This window comes from Myotis yumanensis, unplaced genomic scaffold (genome assembly GCF_028538775.1).
Source record: "Myotis yumanensis isolate MYYU_CA2020_CCGP unplaced genomic scaffold, mMyoYum1.0.hap1 SCAF_10, whole genome shotgun sequence".
NCBI classification, from domain to species: Eukaryota; Metazoa; Chordata; class Mammalia; order Chiroptera; family Vespertilionidae; genus Myotis; species Myotis yumanensis.
In genome coordinates this window covers 54,110,928-54,126,108 of record NW_027223761.1, presented here as the reverse complement: position 1 = coordinate 54,126,108, position 15,181 = coordinate 54,110,928, and the positions used below count along the sequence as shown (strand labels likewise).

The 15,181-nt window shown below is 42.4% G+C and overlaps 1 protein-coding gene across 13 annotated transcripts in view; it reads left to right on the top strand.

The window, feature by feature from the left end:
• Positions 1-15,181, top strand: part of SYTL2 (synaptotagmin like 2) — a 112,037-nt gene that overhangs the window by 75,827 nt on the left and 21,029 nt on the right. For 4 of the 13 annotated variants that reach the window (XM_070425787.1, XM_070425784.1, XM_070425785.1 and 1 more), the window contains exons 8-11: positions 652-720; positions 7,454-7,555; positions 9,548-9,601; positions 11,035-11,082. In XM_070425787.1, the coding sequence (XP_070281888.1) occupies positions 652-720; positions 7,454-7,555; positions 9,548-9,601; positions 11,035-11,082 (273 nt within the window). Of the gene's footprint in view, positions 1-651; positions 4,489-7,453; positions 7,556-9,091; positions 9,602-11,034; positions 11,083-15,181 lie in introns of those variants that run through there. The other 9 variants (XM_070425778.1, XM_070425779.1, XM_070425776.1 and 6 more) reach the window with 5 other exon arrangements.

Genomic DNA, 15,181 nt, shown 5'->3' with positions numbered 1-15,181 from the left:
AGTGGCAGGGATAGTTATTAGTAAAGATTCCTGGGCCCCATCTTCAGAGATTCTGGTTTAATAGATCAGGAGTGTGACCCAGGAGTGCAAATATCCTCATCATTGCATTCTATTCTGGAGGGAACTCATTGTTTAATCTTCCTTGAAAGTTGTTTTTCCAACTCTTGAAATCGCCTAAGTCTCTGTTCCTCAAACTTGGGTATAAATCCTCCAGGGTTTATGAGTGTGCTAGTGGATAGGTGGGGTCATAAAACCAACATGGTGTAGTATCTTCCTGGAAGGTCAGTTCTATGCAAAGATTTGAAAGTGAGAGAAAATGAATATATAAAATGTAACATGGAGCAGAATACAAAATTTACATGAGTTTTTAAAATAAACCAAAGACTTCAAAGAAATTTTCCCACTTTGGTGTATACCCCATACTTTCAGGAGTCTACATGTCTCTTCTTTCACTGTGTCAGAGGGCATCTTTGGCAGAATATTTTAATTAGTAAGGTTTACATTATAACCCCTGCAAAAGGCTGATATAAAAAGCTAGTAGTGTGGAGCATGTAAATACATAGTGCCTTTTTTAAAGATACTGTGAGTGGTTGAATAATAATTCTTTAAGCATTCTCTTTTCTTATTTAGAAAAGCATTTCTCTATTGCAGATGAACGGTCTCATGTTGAGCCTGAGCCTTCTCAGATGCCAGATCGCAGCTCTAGAGACCATCAGCAAGGTAAGCCTCCTCTTCTCAAGGCCCTAAAAGCTAAGACATTCTCACGCTCTGGTCCACATGCCACTGAGATAAGGAAGACAACTGATGATTCCATATCTAAAGTCCTAGACTGGTTTAACCGAAGTTCTCATTTAGATGACAATGAGTCACCTCTCCAACATCCACAAGGAATAGAGCCCAAAGAAAAAGCAGACTCCAAATCACAGGCTGCTGTTGCCTTGGTGACAGATGACATCCGTCTAAAAGACAATGGCTCAAAGGCTCTGCTCTCCACCAAAGTTGAATTGACGCCTATGGGGTCTGATTCGATGTTCCGGGCAGAGGGACATGTGCTGCCTCCTGGAAATTGCCAAGATAGTAATGTGGATATCAATCCCAAATCTATTCATTTGTCCCAACAAGGCAAGGGAGGTCCAGGCATATCGCAACCATTTGAAACTTACAGTCCAAACCAAGGGAGTAAAACTATGGACTGTAGCCAAGCTTCGAAAAACAGAGACGCAGGAAATGGGATACCTCACCGAACGAGTAACTATCCCTACAGTGCTCTCAGTAAATCTGATGCAGCAGACCAAGTTCCATGCAACATTAAGGATGTTGGCAGCTTAGGTGAAGAAGAGCCCAAGCTTCGTGTTTATGAAAAAGAGAGAGGAAACTCAGAGGTGAATTTTGACTCTGCAAAAATCGTCAAAGAACCAAGTTCAAAAGACAACATGAAGGCAGGGGGAGAGAGCAAAGGAGGAGATACTTATATCCCGAAAGCTTTGGTAGAGCCAGAGAATATTGAGTTGCTCCCTGGAGCTGCCAGCAACAAGTCTCCTTGGAAGAAGCCTGAGGTCCAACTACCACAAGAAGCTGGTGAGGTTCCCCAGAAACAAGTGCAAAGAGAGAAGTACAAAAGAGTGAGTGACAGAATATCCTTTTGGGAAGGTGAGAAGGCTGCAGCCAGATTCACTCAGAAGGAAGCCACGTCTTCACACAGTCAGGGACAACCTTCTGCTACAGCTTATCAGCCTGGGAGGTCCATGGACAATATATCTACAGGCCAGAATGAATATAATCAGGTCACTGCCAAAAAAGTGGTCCTAGATGAGGATGGCCAAGTAGCTCATATCTCCAGTTTTTATTCCTTAAATAAACCTGAAGAGACCAGGGCCCACATATCAGGTCCATCCAAAAATTACCCTTCTGCTGACCAATCAGATAAAGTGTCTCTGTTTCAGAATAAGATAAATGAGCCTGTAAAAAGACTGCCAGTGGCAGACAGTTCGTATTCTGGAAGAGACATCTCTTTGCCGGTACTGCAGCATCCTTCAAATGCTGGGAGTGAAATACATGCTTCTTTGGAGAAAGACAGATCTCTAATTGCTGAATCAAATCCCAACTTTAAAGTTATGTCCCTAAAAGAAAGAATGGATGAATCCAGTACAGAACAGGTTTATAATCACTCTCAGTTTGAGAATTTGAGAAAGTTTTGGGACTTAGGAGCCAACTCAAACATTCAGGATAATGTTGAGAAAAATACCACCAAAACAAGCCCAAAAGATTCTGTGCCTTTTAACAGCCAGAAACACAAAGAACCCCATGACCTCAAATCATCAGGAGAAAATGCCCATGAAATCGAGACATTTCTAAGCCCCCCAAAAGTTCCAGCAGCAGAGGAAATAGAGGGAATAAATTCAAAGTGCACACTCCAGGTATTACCGCATGAAAGCACATTTCCATTGAAACCACCCACAAAGTCCACTCATCAGTTGCCAGGAAATGAGTCATCAAAAGAAAATGTGCAAAAGAATATGGAATGGTCGGTTACACCAGTGTTCAAGGAAGAAAAGGATTGCTCAGACCAAGAGGTTCAAGAATCCATTGTGAAAACACATGTTTTGTCTAAAGACTACAAAGACACTTTTAATGACAGCTTACAGAAGCTACTTTCAGAAGCTTCGTCACCAGCAATCCCACCTTCTGGTGAAAAAGTTCAGGGAAAACAAGTGCTTGAACCAGGTGCTTCTGAAAATAGGACATGGCCTCAGAAGACAGATACTGAGGAAGCAGCCAAAGAACCTTTGGACATCATTAATGAGCAGGTAGACAAAACAGTAGCTCCTCCGAAGGTCAAGCCAAGCACTTGGGCTGCCAGTCTAGATAAACTCCTGAAGGAAGGAACTGGGACTTTACCCTCTCCCTTGCAAACTAAGTTGGAACCCATCACCCCTCAGATCAACTCTGAGCCTGGAGAGAAGAGAGTTTTTGAAAAAGGTGTAGATCGCAGTCACAACTCATCAGCCCACCAGAGAGAGATCATAGCTCCTTTTCCAGGGGGGCAAGAAACTCTCGGAAAGACAGCTCTCCCCGCACAAGCGGAAAGTGGTGAGTACCAGCTAAACTCGGAAAACTTGTTTCAGATGGTTGCAGGAGGTTCTCACCCAGTGAACCAACCTCCCCATCTTCACAGAAAGGGTTCTTTGGGAATTGAAGCCAAATCTCCCCAAGATATGCCTTCTTCTAGCGATCCGCAAAGAGAAGTTTCAGAGACGGTGGGAAAAGTCATTGTTCCACCCAGATCTGCCTTGAATGATGTAAATGTTGTGTTACAAAAGCTGCTTAGGGAAGCTACGTTGAGTTATCCGGTTGGGAGGGAAGTCGTTCCTGGAGAAGTAAAAGCAGAATTTCCGGAAGGAGTACAAGCAGCAGGTAGCCTCCACAGTTCTCCCGGAGTTATCCCACCATCGGCTGCAGTGGACATTACAGTCCCAGACAGAGAGGATGCTGACTCCTTCAATGTAGCAGCTCCTGATAAAACTCATGACATTGCCTCTCATTTAGCTGCCCCAGTGACTCTATCAGAACAAATCCCTCGCTCATTTGGCTCCACTGTCGCTCAGTACAGCAAAGAGTCACCTCAGGAAGTGACAGAAATTGTGAGGGAGACAATTATTCAACCTAAATCAGAGCCCCTTGATCTCAGGGCCGGCTTAGAGAAACTGCTGAAGGAAGCAACTGAGACTCTCTCCTCAAAATCTGAAAGCAACACAGGGATGCCCTCTCCATCCAAGTTAATAGGTTGTACTGAGGTGCCCAGGCCAGCTGCTTCTGGATTCCATCCCGAGGAAATAAAAGAAACAGTACAAAAGGCTGAGGCTCCAGCAATAACTGAGAGCGCTTTTGATATTGGTTTTGAGAAACTCCTTAGAGAAACATCTGAAGCTCCTCCTTATGAGCCCCGGGTGTCAGGGAAGGAAGGAACTCCCGAGAAGGAGACCTCTGAGTCAGGGCAGGCCAGGTTTCTGGGGAGAACCCAAGAGTTCCCTGAAATGAAGCTTAAGAGTAATGTTTTCAAATCTCGAGTCAACCCACGGGATAAAGGGTTGAGAGGAGAAGCTGTGAGTGATTTGTCAATAGATGTCGGTGGTTATGAGAGTGGAGCTGAGATCCCTGGGACCCTTTCTGTGGACCATGAAATAGGGATCATTGAAACTACAAAGCCCCCAGAGCCCAGGGAGAATGAAACTGAAGTTGCCGGGGTTCGAGAAGGGGCTTTTCAGGAGCCTGGCTGCGGAGAGGGTCCCGACACAATTAGCGTGTCCAGAAATAGGCAACCTGTTCCTCTCCTGACCAATAAGGAAAACTCTACAAAGACAAGTAAAGTCGAACTGATTCTGGAATCACCTTACAAGAGACAAGAGGAAGAGAAAGAAGGTGTCTCTGACTCTGATTTTTCAGATGGAAACATCGGTTCTAATGTGGAAAGCTGGAGAAATACCTCCAGTGAGCATTTTGACGTTTTTAACCCATTGGTTACCTAGTTGATTTATGGAATGACGATGTAAAGGATGATAGCGCTTTCTAAATTGGAATTGATTTGCCACTCCCAAAAGTGCTAAATTCTTCTTATCACTTCAGTTCCCCCTAGCCTTTCTTCATAAAAACTACATTTCCTTTTATAATCTTTAATCAAATAAATTATATACAGATAGTTTTACCCACAGGGCAGTGTTTTAAAATTTTACTTTATTCTCATGAATCAACAATAGAACTTTTCAGTTTCAAAAATATTTTTAAAGAATTTGTGTGTGGGGGGGTGGGCAGTGTTAGAAGCTACCTCTAACATTCAAGCTAGTTTTCCTCCTGGAAGTAATTAGAATTTCTTTCGTAATTGGCAATCCAAACAGAGATCTCTACTAAGATTTGTGGCAAGAAATTGCCACAGATGAGCACAGATTTCCCTTTTCAGAGCAATAGTTTCCCACAGTAGTGGCTAAATACCAGGAACCAAGTGCAAGTTGGAACTTTCTTTTCCTCAGATACTTTGTGCTGAGGTTTTTTGTTGCCACGCTCTCCCTCTCGTTTTCAATTATCTTCAGCATCTTCCCGTTCTAGAGTATGACTTTGGTCAAATGACTTCCCTTGGTCCCACACAAGGGCATTGCCTAGCCTGATGAATTTCTTTGGCTCCAGCCTTGGCTAAGTGGATCAAGATCTTAATCGATTGCCACATTCATCTAAGGGGAATTGTGGGTATTGGTTTCGGCCAGGTGATAAAACATAGGGCTGTCTCAGTTTTGCTCTTCTGATCAACACCGGCGTTTTGGCCAAGAAACCCAGGAGCAAACAGGAATGAGAAGTTACCTGATTAGAGTAAATGAAGTAATAACGGATGCTCCCTAGCGGGACATGTTAACCAAAGCTGCACATGTAACGTTGATCACCTTCCTGGTGGTTTAATAGGATTTGTCATTTTCTAGCTCCCTTCAGTCTCAGAATAAATAAACTTTGCTGAGTGGCTGACTTGTGAGGTTTAGGCTCCTTGGCAAGTAGCCGTAGGGCCTCTTGAAAACTGACCAAAGAATCCATCTTTAGCCCTAATTCATCAAGTTGAATCTGCTTTAACAAATGTTTCTGGTAAGAGAAGGGAAGTGAAATACCAGTCTCTGAAACCAGACATGTGCAGGAGTGTAAGTCAGCATGTTAAACCTGAAGAAGACTTTTACTAAACTATCCCCAATGAGTTTCTACGGTAAACTGATCCATAGGAGGGGGGAGAGCTTATACAATTGCACTGACATTGGAGACTGTTGCCTAGGCAGTGGTCGGCAAACTGCGGCTCGCAAGCCACATGCGGCTCTTTGGCCCCTTGAGTGTGGCTCTTCCACAAAATACCACGTGCGGGCGCGCATGTACAGTGCGATTGAAACTTCGTGGCCCATGCGCAGAAGTCGGTATTTTGTGGAAGAGCCACACTCAAGGGGCCAAAGAGCCTCATGTGGCTCGCGAGCCGCAGTTTGCCGACCACTGGCCTAGTGTGTATAGTTGTGTTTAGAGTATACCAGCATAACTGGCTGAACAGCAAAAAGCCAATCTACAAATGAAATAACAATATTAAACAATGGCCTGGACAGAGCCCTGAGAAGTTATTTTAAAATTGTAAGTGATGTAAGAGGTACAAAAAGGTATAGTTGTAGTTTTATGTTTTAAAACAAGTAGGTGGAGTAAGGTGAGAGTAGAGGGGAACCTGGCTACAAAGGCATCACAATTTTGGTGAACAGCCCGACACCTTTGACTTGTGGTTCAATTCTCAACTAACCAATACCTCTATGTATGTACTCCTTGGGGGAAGGGAGGTGAGGGGGAGTTTTGTGCTCAGATACTTTTGGAAATGCCGAGAGACTGCACATTATTAGCATTAAAGTCTCCAAGAAGGTCTGTAATGAGAACCCTTTTAAATTTGAACACAGAGCATCCCAAGTCTAATTCATCTTAGAATCCATTTGCTGTAGAATGCCTATTAACATTGGGTGGAACTGGGATGCATTTCCGTAAAGTATTGTCTAGAGAAATGGTTCCAAATTTATTGATTCATTAATGGAACTAGTCATTGGTTTAGCAAACATTTTTGAAGTGCCTCTTGCCAACGGCTTGTCTAGGCACTGAGAATATAGCAGTGATAAATGACAGTATGCAGACAGGGGTCATCCATGATGGAGTTTTTATTATCAAAATAGAACAATTAAGGACTGTCTAGAGAGATTTCTTGTAAGGTTATATGTACTTAGTTATATATATACTGAGGTTATGCCCTTTTTCTTTCCTTTGGTCCTCCTTTTATAAAGAAAAGGCATTAGTAGGTGATAGAGCCACAACCACCCCCTTTTAAAATGCCTTAGTAAAATAAAAAGTTGACTGTCTCGTGTCATTTTCCAATATTTTGATGGAAATTTTATGAGCTCATGAAACCCAAAAAGCCTACATCTGTTGATCTGGAGAATTCAGCCATCTGTATATTCCATTATACACAGATGTTAAACATCTGGATCCTGCCTTCTATGGTTTTCAGCTAATTTTTTTAATGCTTCCAAAATCATTTTGTGGCTATCTTCAAAAGCTAGAAATGAAGTGGAAAGATTCAAAGCCTGGCACAGAACAAATCATGTGCCTAAAATAGAGGTGTGGAAGACTAGGAGATCACATTTCTATTAATGTGGCAGTCTTGTTTCTGAATGATTTATGTTTGCAAATATTTTTTGACCAAGAACATTGTTTTTTTTAAGGACCTCCTATTCATGAAGAAGTTTTGTTTTCTTCTGTGAAGTGCTTCATAGAGTAAACAAGAGTATAGAGGCTTATGGCGTAATGCCTCCTTTTAACCTACCATTTCCGTATCCATTGGTTATTAAGAGTTTGGTAGTGTGTTTTTTTGTATTGTGCAGTGTTCATCGGTTTTGTCTTACAACAGGTTCAGAGGAAGAACCCAGTCCTGTTTTGAAAACTTTGGAAAGGAGCGCTGCTAGGAAAATGCCTTCCAAAAGTCTAGAAGACATTTCATCAGATTCATCAAGTGAGAATACAGTTTGCGCCACTGTCCATGCCCCCATCTAAGCTTAAAAATGCATATGTGCTCCTCTGTGGCCTCACTGCATGCTGTTGTGCACTGAAACCCCTAAGGGGGTTTAACAAATGAGAATGACCTTCCCAAGGGAGCCGAAGAGGCTGGAACTTGGCCTTTAAAGTAATGCATGACGTTTGCTTACTGGAACACCAGGTTTCCTTGCATTGAAGAATCCCAGTTTGAGTGTTTACTCAAAGTAGAGTGAGTTTTAAAAGATAGTGGTAGCTAGTGATTCTAGTAGTAATGACTAACATTTATTGAGTAGTGTGTGCCAAGACTTGGCTAAGCGTTTTATATGCATTATTTTATGTATCTGGCATGAGTAAACCCTGTGAGGGATAAGTTGTTATCCCTATTTTATAGACGAGGACAATAAAGCTCAGAGAGGTAAAGTAACTTGCATAGTATCACACAGCAGAGCTGGGACCCCAAATCAACAACAGAATGTTGTCAAGAGCATTTATGACAGTGTTGGATGTCGGATGAATTTTGCATGATATGAAGATGAATTAGTCCCTGGCTTTAAGGACTTTCCTTTCTCTTTTATCCCTTCTTTTCATGCATTTCTTTTTGACACTGGAACGATAAGCCCAAAGACTCCCTGACACACAACACTTGAGGCATACTGTTCCCCACTGGCTGTCGCTTTAATGGGTGAAGAATGTCTTGAGGACTAACATAGCACATAATGAATAGAGGGACTTGTGAGCCAGACAAAAGGATGTAGAAATGATGACTTCTAGGGGTTTTGTTCTTATTGTTATTAAGCTAAAATACACCCTCAGGATTACAGATGGTCATGAGAAAATTTATTGAGTGAAAGTTAACCATTGTCAAATTCATATGATCAAAAGTGGACCATTGTCATGTTCAGAATACTTTTTATGCATCTGCAATTGAGACTAAGAAGTCAGAATGTTAAAAGGAAAAGAAAAAGGGGGAGCAGGGGTTGGGAAACACTCCACTAAACAATTTCTAAAATTCAGAGATTCCCAGGGCTCCGAAGGCAGTATTCCCAATTTGGCATGCAGTCCTAACTAACCCTGCCAAAGATCTTGGAATCTCAGGGTTGGAAGGGACCTTGAAGGCCACCCATTCCAAACTCCCCCCAGTCCAGGAATTCCCTCCAAAGCCTCCTCAACAGGTGGCCAACCCCCACATCCGCCTGAATGCTTGCAGAGAAGGCAGTCCGATCCTTTGTTAGTTACAGCCCTGATTATTCTTCCGGATGTTGGTGATTGGGCCCTGAGGAGAGGGGAAAAAAAAAAAACAACTTAGCAACAATTGTTCAATTTGGCAAACTTCTTATTTATGAAACATGGGGCTATTTCCATGGTGCAGCTTTAAAGTGCTCAGGAATGTGTAGGGTTAAGAAAAAAAATGATCATCAGCGGACGGGTATTCTTGCGCGCTCCCTTCCAAATGCCGATACCCACACTCACTGTCGCCTGCCAAGATTCCACTTAGCAGCTGGTCCCCAGTCACATCTCTTCAGTTGGCTTCCCCAGCAGGGCTCCCAGGGGCGTACACAAATGGTGATGCGGGCGCAGAAATGCTTGTTAGTGACCGTGCTCTTGGGAAGGTGTCAGTCGTGGCCAGCATCGTACCCTTTCTAGAAGAATAGAGAGGCTGTTGCAGCCCCGTGCTTTCTCCCGCTGCCCGCCGATTGCTTGCTCCGAACTAACCTCCTAACCCGCGGGAGTCCGTGCGCAGCCGTGTGCTGATGTAAGCTGCATCGGAGCTGAAACGGGAGCTCCCGCTATGGCACTGGCTCAAGCAGCTCATCTACAGAGAAAGTATTTTGGGAGAGACATCTTGGTTGCACCCCTCACCGCATCTTGACTAATTGCTTCCAACTCCCGGGGCTTTCGGGGACAATCTCATTGTTCTTTCTCGCCAAGGGTCAGCCGTGTTAACCGCGTGTTAATTTCTCCTGAACAGATCAAGCAAAAATAGATAATCTGCCAGAAGAATTAGTGCGTAGTGCTGAAGATGGTAAATATCTTTATGTATCTGCATGTCTGTCTGTGTGTGAGGTTTTGGGTGGTTTGGGCAGTCACCGGGACACAGCTGTTGGATAAAATAGATACGTCATTTGCCACTCCGTGATGAATGGTGCCTAAGTTATCATACAACGGTTCTGACTGGGTGTGAACTGTTTGTATTCCTGAGGCTTCTGCTGGGGATAGCATTGTGAGGATCGCCTCGGAGACCCTTGGGAAGCCAGGGTTTCTATAAATAGGAAATTGTATTTCCATGGGTAGGAGCTGATTTTTGCTACTCTGACCTGCGAAACTCCCTTTGAAGGCAGGAAGGGTACAGTGGGTTCCTGGTTAAATTATTCTTGTATTTGATTCTTATGCCTCAGCATATAGATCTTCCTGGGTATACCCAGGAAAACTTTAAATTCTAAGGAAAGGGTCCCAGAACAAAAGTGGGAATCCTGCCTCCCCTCATGTAAATAACTATGAATAGATGGAGGGTAATAGTAACTGATTCTGGAGTCAGAAGATTTCAAAGCTTGTCAGTGGATCAGGTATTATTTGGTTCAGTTATAAAATGAATAGGGCAATAATGCCTTATTGGGGGGGGGGATGGAAATGAGTTTGATATTTATAGTTCAGCATTGATTCGAATGTATAATTTGTCTTTGTATGCTGGAATTTTGTTTTCTAAATTGCCTTCACTATAATAATAAAAATGTATATTCACTGAGCTTTCCCATATAAAAGCAGCAAGAGCTCCTCAGAGGTCATTTCTTACTTTTATGTAACAGACTTGTCTTTCTCATTTTATGTTTACAACAACCTCGTTGAAATAGGTGAGGGAGGGCCCTGGGCAGTGTGGCTCAGTTGGTTGGCATCCTTCCGTGCACCGAAAGGTTGCAGGTTCAATTCCCAGTCAGGGTACATGTGGGCTCGATCTCTGGGACGGGGTGTGCAGGAGTCAGCCAATTGCTGTTCCTCTCTCCCTCTCCCTTTCTATCTCTCTCTAAAAATTAATTCAAAAATCTATTTTAAAAAGAAAGAAGTAGGTGGGGCAGGGGGTTTAATCTTTGTTTTACAGCTAAGAAAAGCTCTGAGAAAGTAGGTGACTTGTCTAAGATCCTGTAGCTAGTCAGTCAGTGGGAGCGTAGGGACTAGAATCTTGGCTTCCTTACTCCTAGTCCAGTGCTCTTTCCATTTTAAAAGGTGTGGCTTAGTGAACTGAGGAAAGACTCTAAACAGCTGCAATGCTGGATGCAGGACTTTTAGTTGAACAGGAGACATTAAAGAGGCTAACAAAGAGTCATACTGGGGAACGGATGAAAGCAAGCTGAAAGCCTGTCCGGTGTATTCTGCAGTGTCAGCCATGAAACTGACATTTGAGCTTTACTTTCATGTCTCTTTTAATAAATGGTATTTATTCAATGTCGCTCTTCTGAGCAGATCAAAAAGCATATCAGGAACCAGATACAAATGATCGCATACCAGGAAGTGAGTAGCAGGTTTTTTTCTCACAAATGACTAAATGTTGCCAGTGTACCTGGTGTTAAATATACTGAAATAACTAACCCCATTAATAGCACAGCTTTATTATTGGTACTAAACTCTTGCAGCTTAAAAAAACTATTTCATTCTGGCAAGGGTGGTATTAAAAATATTTTACTACTGTCTGTGTTGAAAGATTAATTGGTGGTTCTACTGAGAAAGAGTTATATATTTTTAAAAATTATTATATGTATGTTAATGCCGGATATTATCCTTTAGCTATTCTCTCTGCTCTTTGTGTCTTTGCTTAAAATGAAGTTGGCACCTTCCAACATCACTTGGCTTTTATTTTGCAGAATGATCTTGAGTATTGGATCTCTGTGGCCTTTACACAAGACTATAGATATGAACCAATTTATAATTTATTTGGATCGAAGCAAGAACTGTACTTGACAGTTAGTACATCGTATGGTTGTATGCTTCTCTATATACCTGTGGAAGCAAATTTTATGATGTCTAGGATTTAAGCTCCGAGGTTTAAAACTGGATGCAAATAGTATATATTCAACATGTAAATCAAGTGAACATCTGAATCTTTTTCAAAAAATCTTTATTTTTGAGAGTATTACAGATGCCCCCCCATTACTCCTCTCCACCCAGTTCCCGCCCTGCCCCAGGCCTTCACTAACCTATTGTCTGTGTTCATAGCTAATGCATATATGTATTTAAGATTTTTGATTAAACTCTTCCCACTGTCCCTCCTCCCTCCCTCTGAGATTCATCAGTCAGTATGTTCCATGTTTCCATGCCTCTGATTCTATTTCATTCATCAGTTTATTTTGTTTATTAGATTTCTTGTTCATTTATTTTGATTTTTAGATTCAATTGTTGATAGGTATGTATTTACTGCCATTTTATTATTCATATTTTTTATCTTTTTTCTTCTGTTATTCCTCTTCTTAAAGAATACCCTTCAAAATTTCATGTAATACTGGTTTGGTGGTGATGAGCTCCTTTAACTTTTTCTTAGCTGTGAAGCTCTTTATCTGACCTTCAATTCTAAATGATAGCTTTGCTGGGTAGAATAATCTTGGTTATGGGTCCTTGCTCTTCATCACTTTGAATATTTCTTGCCACTCCCTTCTGGCCTGCAAGGGTTCTGTTGAGAAATCAGCTGACAGTCATATGGATGCTCCCGTGTATGTAACTAACTGCTTTTAAGATTCTCTCTTTGTCTTTAACCCTTGGTATTTTAATTATGATGTGTCTTGGTGTGGGCCTCTTTGTGTTTCTCTGGGACTCTCTGTGCTTCCTGGACTTGTAAGTCTATTTCTTTCACCGGGTAGGGGAAATTTTCTGTCATTATTTCTTCAAATAGGTTTTCAATATCTTGCTCTCTCCCTTCCCCTTCTGGCATCCCCATAATGTGAATGTTGGTACACTTGAAGTTGTCCCAGAGGCTTCTTACACTATCTTCATATTTTTGGATTCTTTTTGTTCTTCTGATTGGGTGTTTTTTGCTTCCTCATAGTCCAAATTGATGATTTGATTCTTGCAATCTTCTACTGTTGAATCCCTGTAAATTATTCTTTATTTCATTTAATGTGTGCTTAATTTCTGACCAGTCTTTTTTCATATCTTTGAAATTCTCCCTAAGATCCTTGAAAGTCTCACTAAGTCCCTTGAAGTTCTCATTAAGATTCTTGAGCAAGCTTATAACCATTGTTTTGAACTCTGTATCCAGTAGTTTCCTTGCTTCCATTTATTTCATTTATGACATGTTTCGTTGTCTCCACATTTTAGCTGCTTCTCTGTGCTTGTTTCTATGTATTAGGTAGAACTGCTATGTCTCCTGGAATTAGGAGAGTGGCCTTGTGTAGTAAGTATTCTGTATGGCCCAGTGGCTTAGCCTCCCCAGTCACCTGAGCTAGGTACTCTAGGTGCACCCTTGCGTGGGCTGTGTGCAGTCTTGTTGTAGTTGAGCCTTGACTGCTGTTGGTGTCACTGGGAGGACTTGACCTCCAAGACAAGTTGCTTGTGGATGTGTAGAGCTGTAATCTGGTATGGCCTGAAGCTGTCCACAGGGTGAACTGGCTCTGAAGCCTTCTGGAAGTTGCAAAGTCAGCTGCTGCGTGGGGCCACTCGGTAGGAACTACAGAGAGATCTGCAGATGCCTGCTATTTGTATTCGGCTTAGAAATGCCCAGACAAAGCCCAGCTGTGAAGCAGGGCAAGCTGGTGCTAGTGCAGGGTCGTGGGTTTCTTATTGATAGGTTTGGGGCATGCTGAGGCCTGCTGATGCTTATTTGAGAGATTTTAGAAAATACTGAAGCCTAAGCCAGGACAGACCATTCATATGGAAAAGAAGCTGAAAACAGCTTGGGTGGAGCTGCAAATTGGATGGGACTGGATCTCTGGAAATCAGCAGGGCGGAGTGAACATTGAGGTCCACAATGTGGGCCATGCTGTGGGAAACTTAGATATGGCTGCAGGTCAGCTCTGCAATGAGGGAGGTGTCAGCATAGGAACACTAACTCCTGCTAGCACCTCTGTCTGGGAAAAAGCTGCCCATGAGTTCCTGCCACAATTCCCCTGGCACTGGAACTCAGAGGAAGCAGGACCATGTAAGTCTGTGTGCCGGCCCTTTAAGAGGAACTGCTGGATCTCCAGCACTCTCCATGTCAGTCAGGCACAATCCCTGCTGATTTTTACAGCCCAGAGTTTTGGGGACTTCTCTTCCCAGCTCTGGAACCCTGGGCTGGGGGTCTGGGGTGGGACTGGGACCCCTTTCTTCTCAGGGGAGGCCTCTGTAGCCACGATATCACTCCTGATTAAAAAACATGCTGCCATCTTGTTTCTCTCCACCTGAACATCTGAATCTTAAGAAATAAATGTGCACTTGTAGTGGTTAATGTCATCAACTAACTAATATTCACCACCAAGCAAAGATTTTGATTCTTCACTCTTTTCCATTCAATCTTAAGATTGCTGAACATTTTAACTGTGACTACAGTGTTGAGGACACATGGCCCATTGAAAAGGTGTTTGTGGGCCTAGCCAAGCATATGGGTATGCATTAGTGTCTTCTTGACTCCCCAGTTTATCAGTGTCATGATGGTAGGCACTGGAAGTCTGAAGATGATACACATGCCTGCCCTGAGGTGTCCAGGGATTTTTAATAACAGTTTCCCAGCATTCTTTGGATGTGCTCATAAGTCTTCATGGGAAGAGCAGCTTAAATGAAAGAGCCATTAGAGAAACAAAGTGCTGATGCTAGAAGGCAGTGACATCTTGTCTGAAATCTGAAACTTTGCTCACGAGGTCCTCCTGCCGGAGATGAAGGTGCTGAGCTTTAGCACTCGATCTGACAAATTCTTAAGAACCACCTAGGGAAAAAGGCAGTCCAGGCTCTGGTCCTTGGTGTTAGTCTCTCTCTCGCTGCTGCAGAGGAAACCAGACTTCAGTCCTTCAGGGGTGGCAGGTCAAGAGGCTTTTCCAGATACTTTTGAACTGGCAGATACTGAAAACAGCAACTGATTTCATTCTGCTGTTTTGTTCAACATTTAGCTTGATGAGTGAAAACAAAACATAGAGATATATCTATACACATCTATTTAGATGTAGTATATGTAGGTATAGCTATATAACCAATGTATCTACATCTTCATTTGTGGCCTCCTGATGAGCTTTGTTATTGGTCAAGGCAAATAGGCTAATCATGGGGTAAATTCTGGATCAAGTCTCTCTATTTAAAAAAATTTTTTTAAACCTTTTTATTGATATCAGAGAGGAAGGGAAAGGGAGAGAGAGATAGAAACATCAATGATGAGAGAGAACCATTAACTGGCTGCCTCCTGCACACCCCACACTGAGGATTGAGCCTGCAACCTGGGCATGTGCCATGACCAGGAATCGAACTGTGACCTCCTGGTTCATAGCTCAACACTCAACCACTGAGCCACACCAGCCAGGCCAATTCTCTCTTTTTTATATTTTCCAATTTTTTTTCTAGTGAAAAATGTATTCTTACCACACAAGACAAAAAATGAAATATATGATTTGTACACCAAAAAATAATATTATATTGAATGTCAACTTTAATTGAA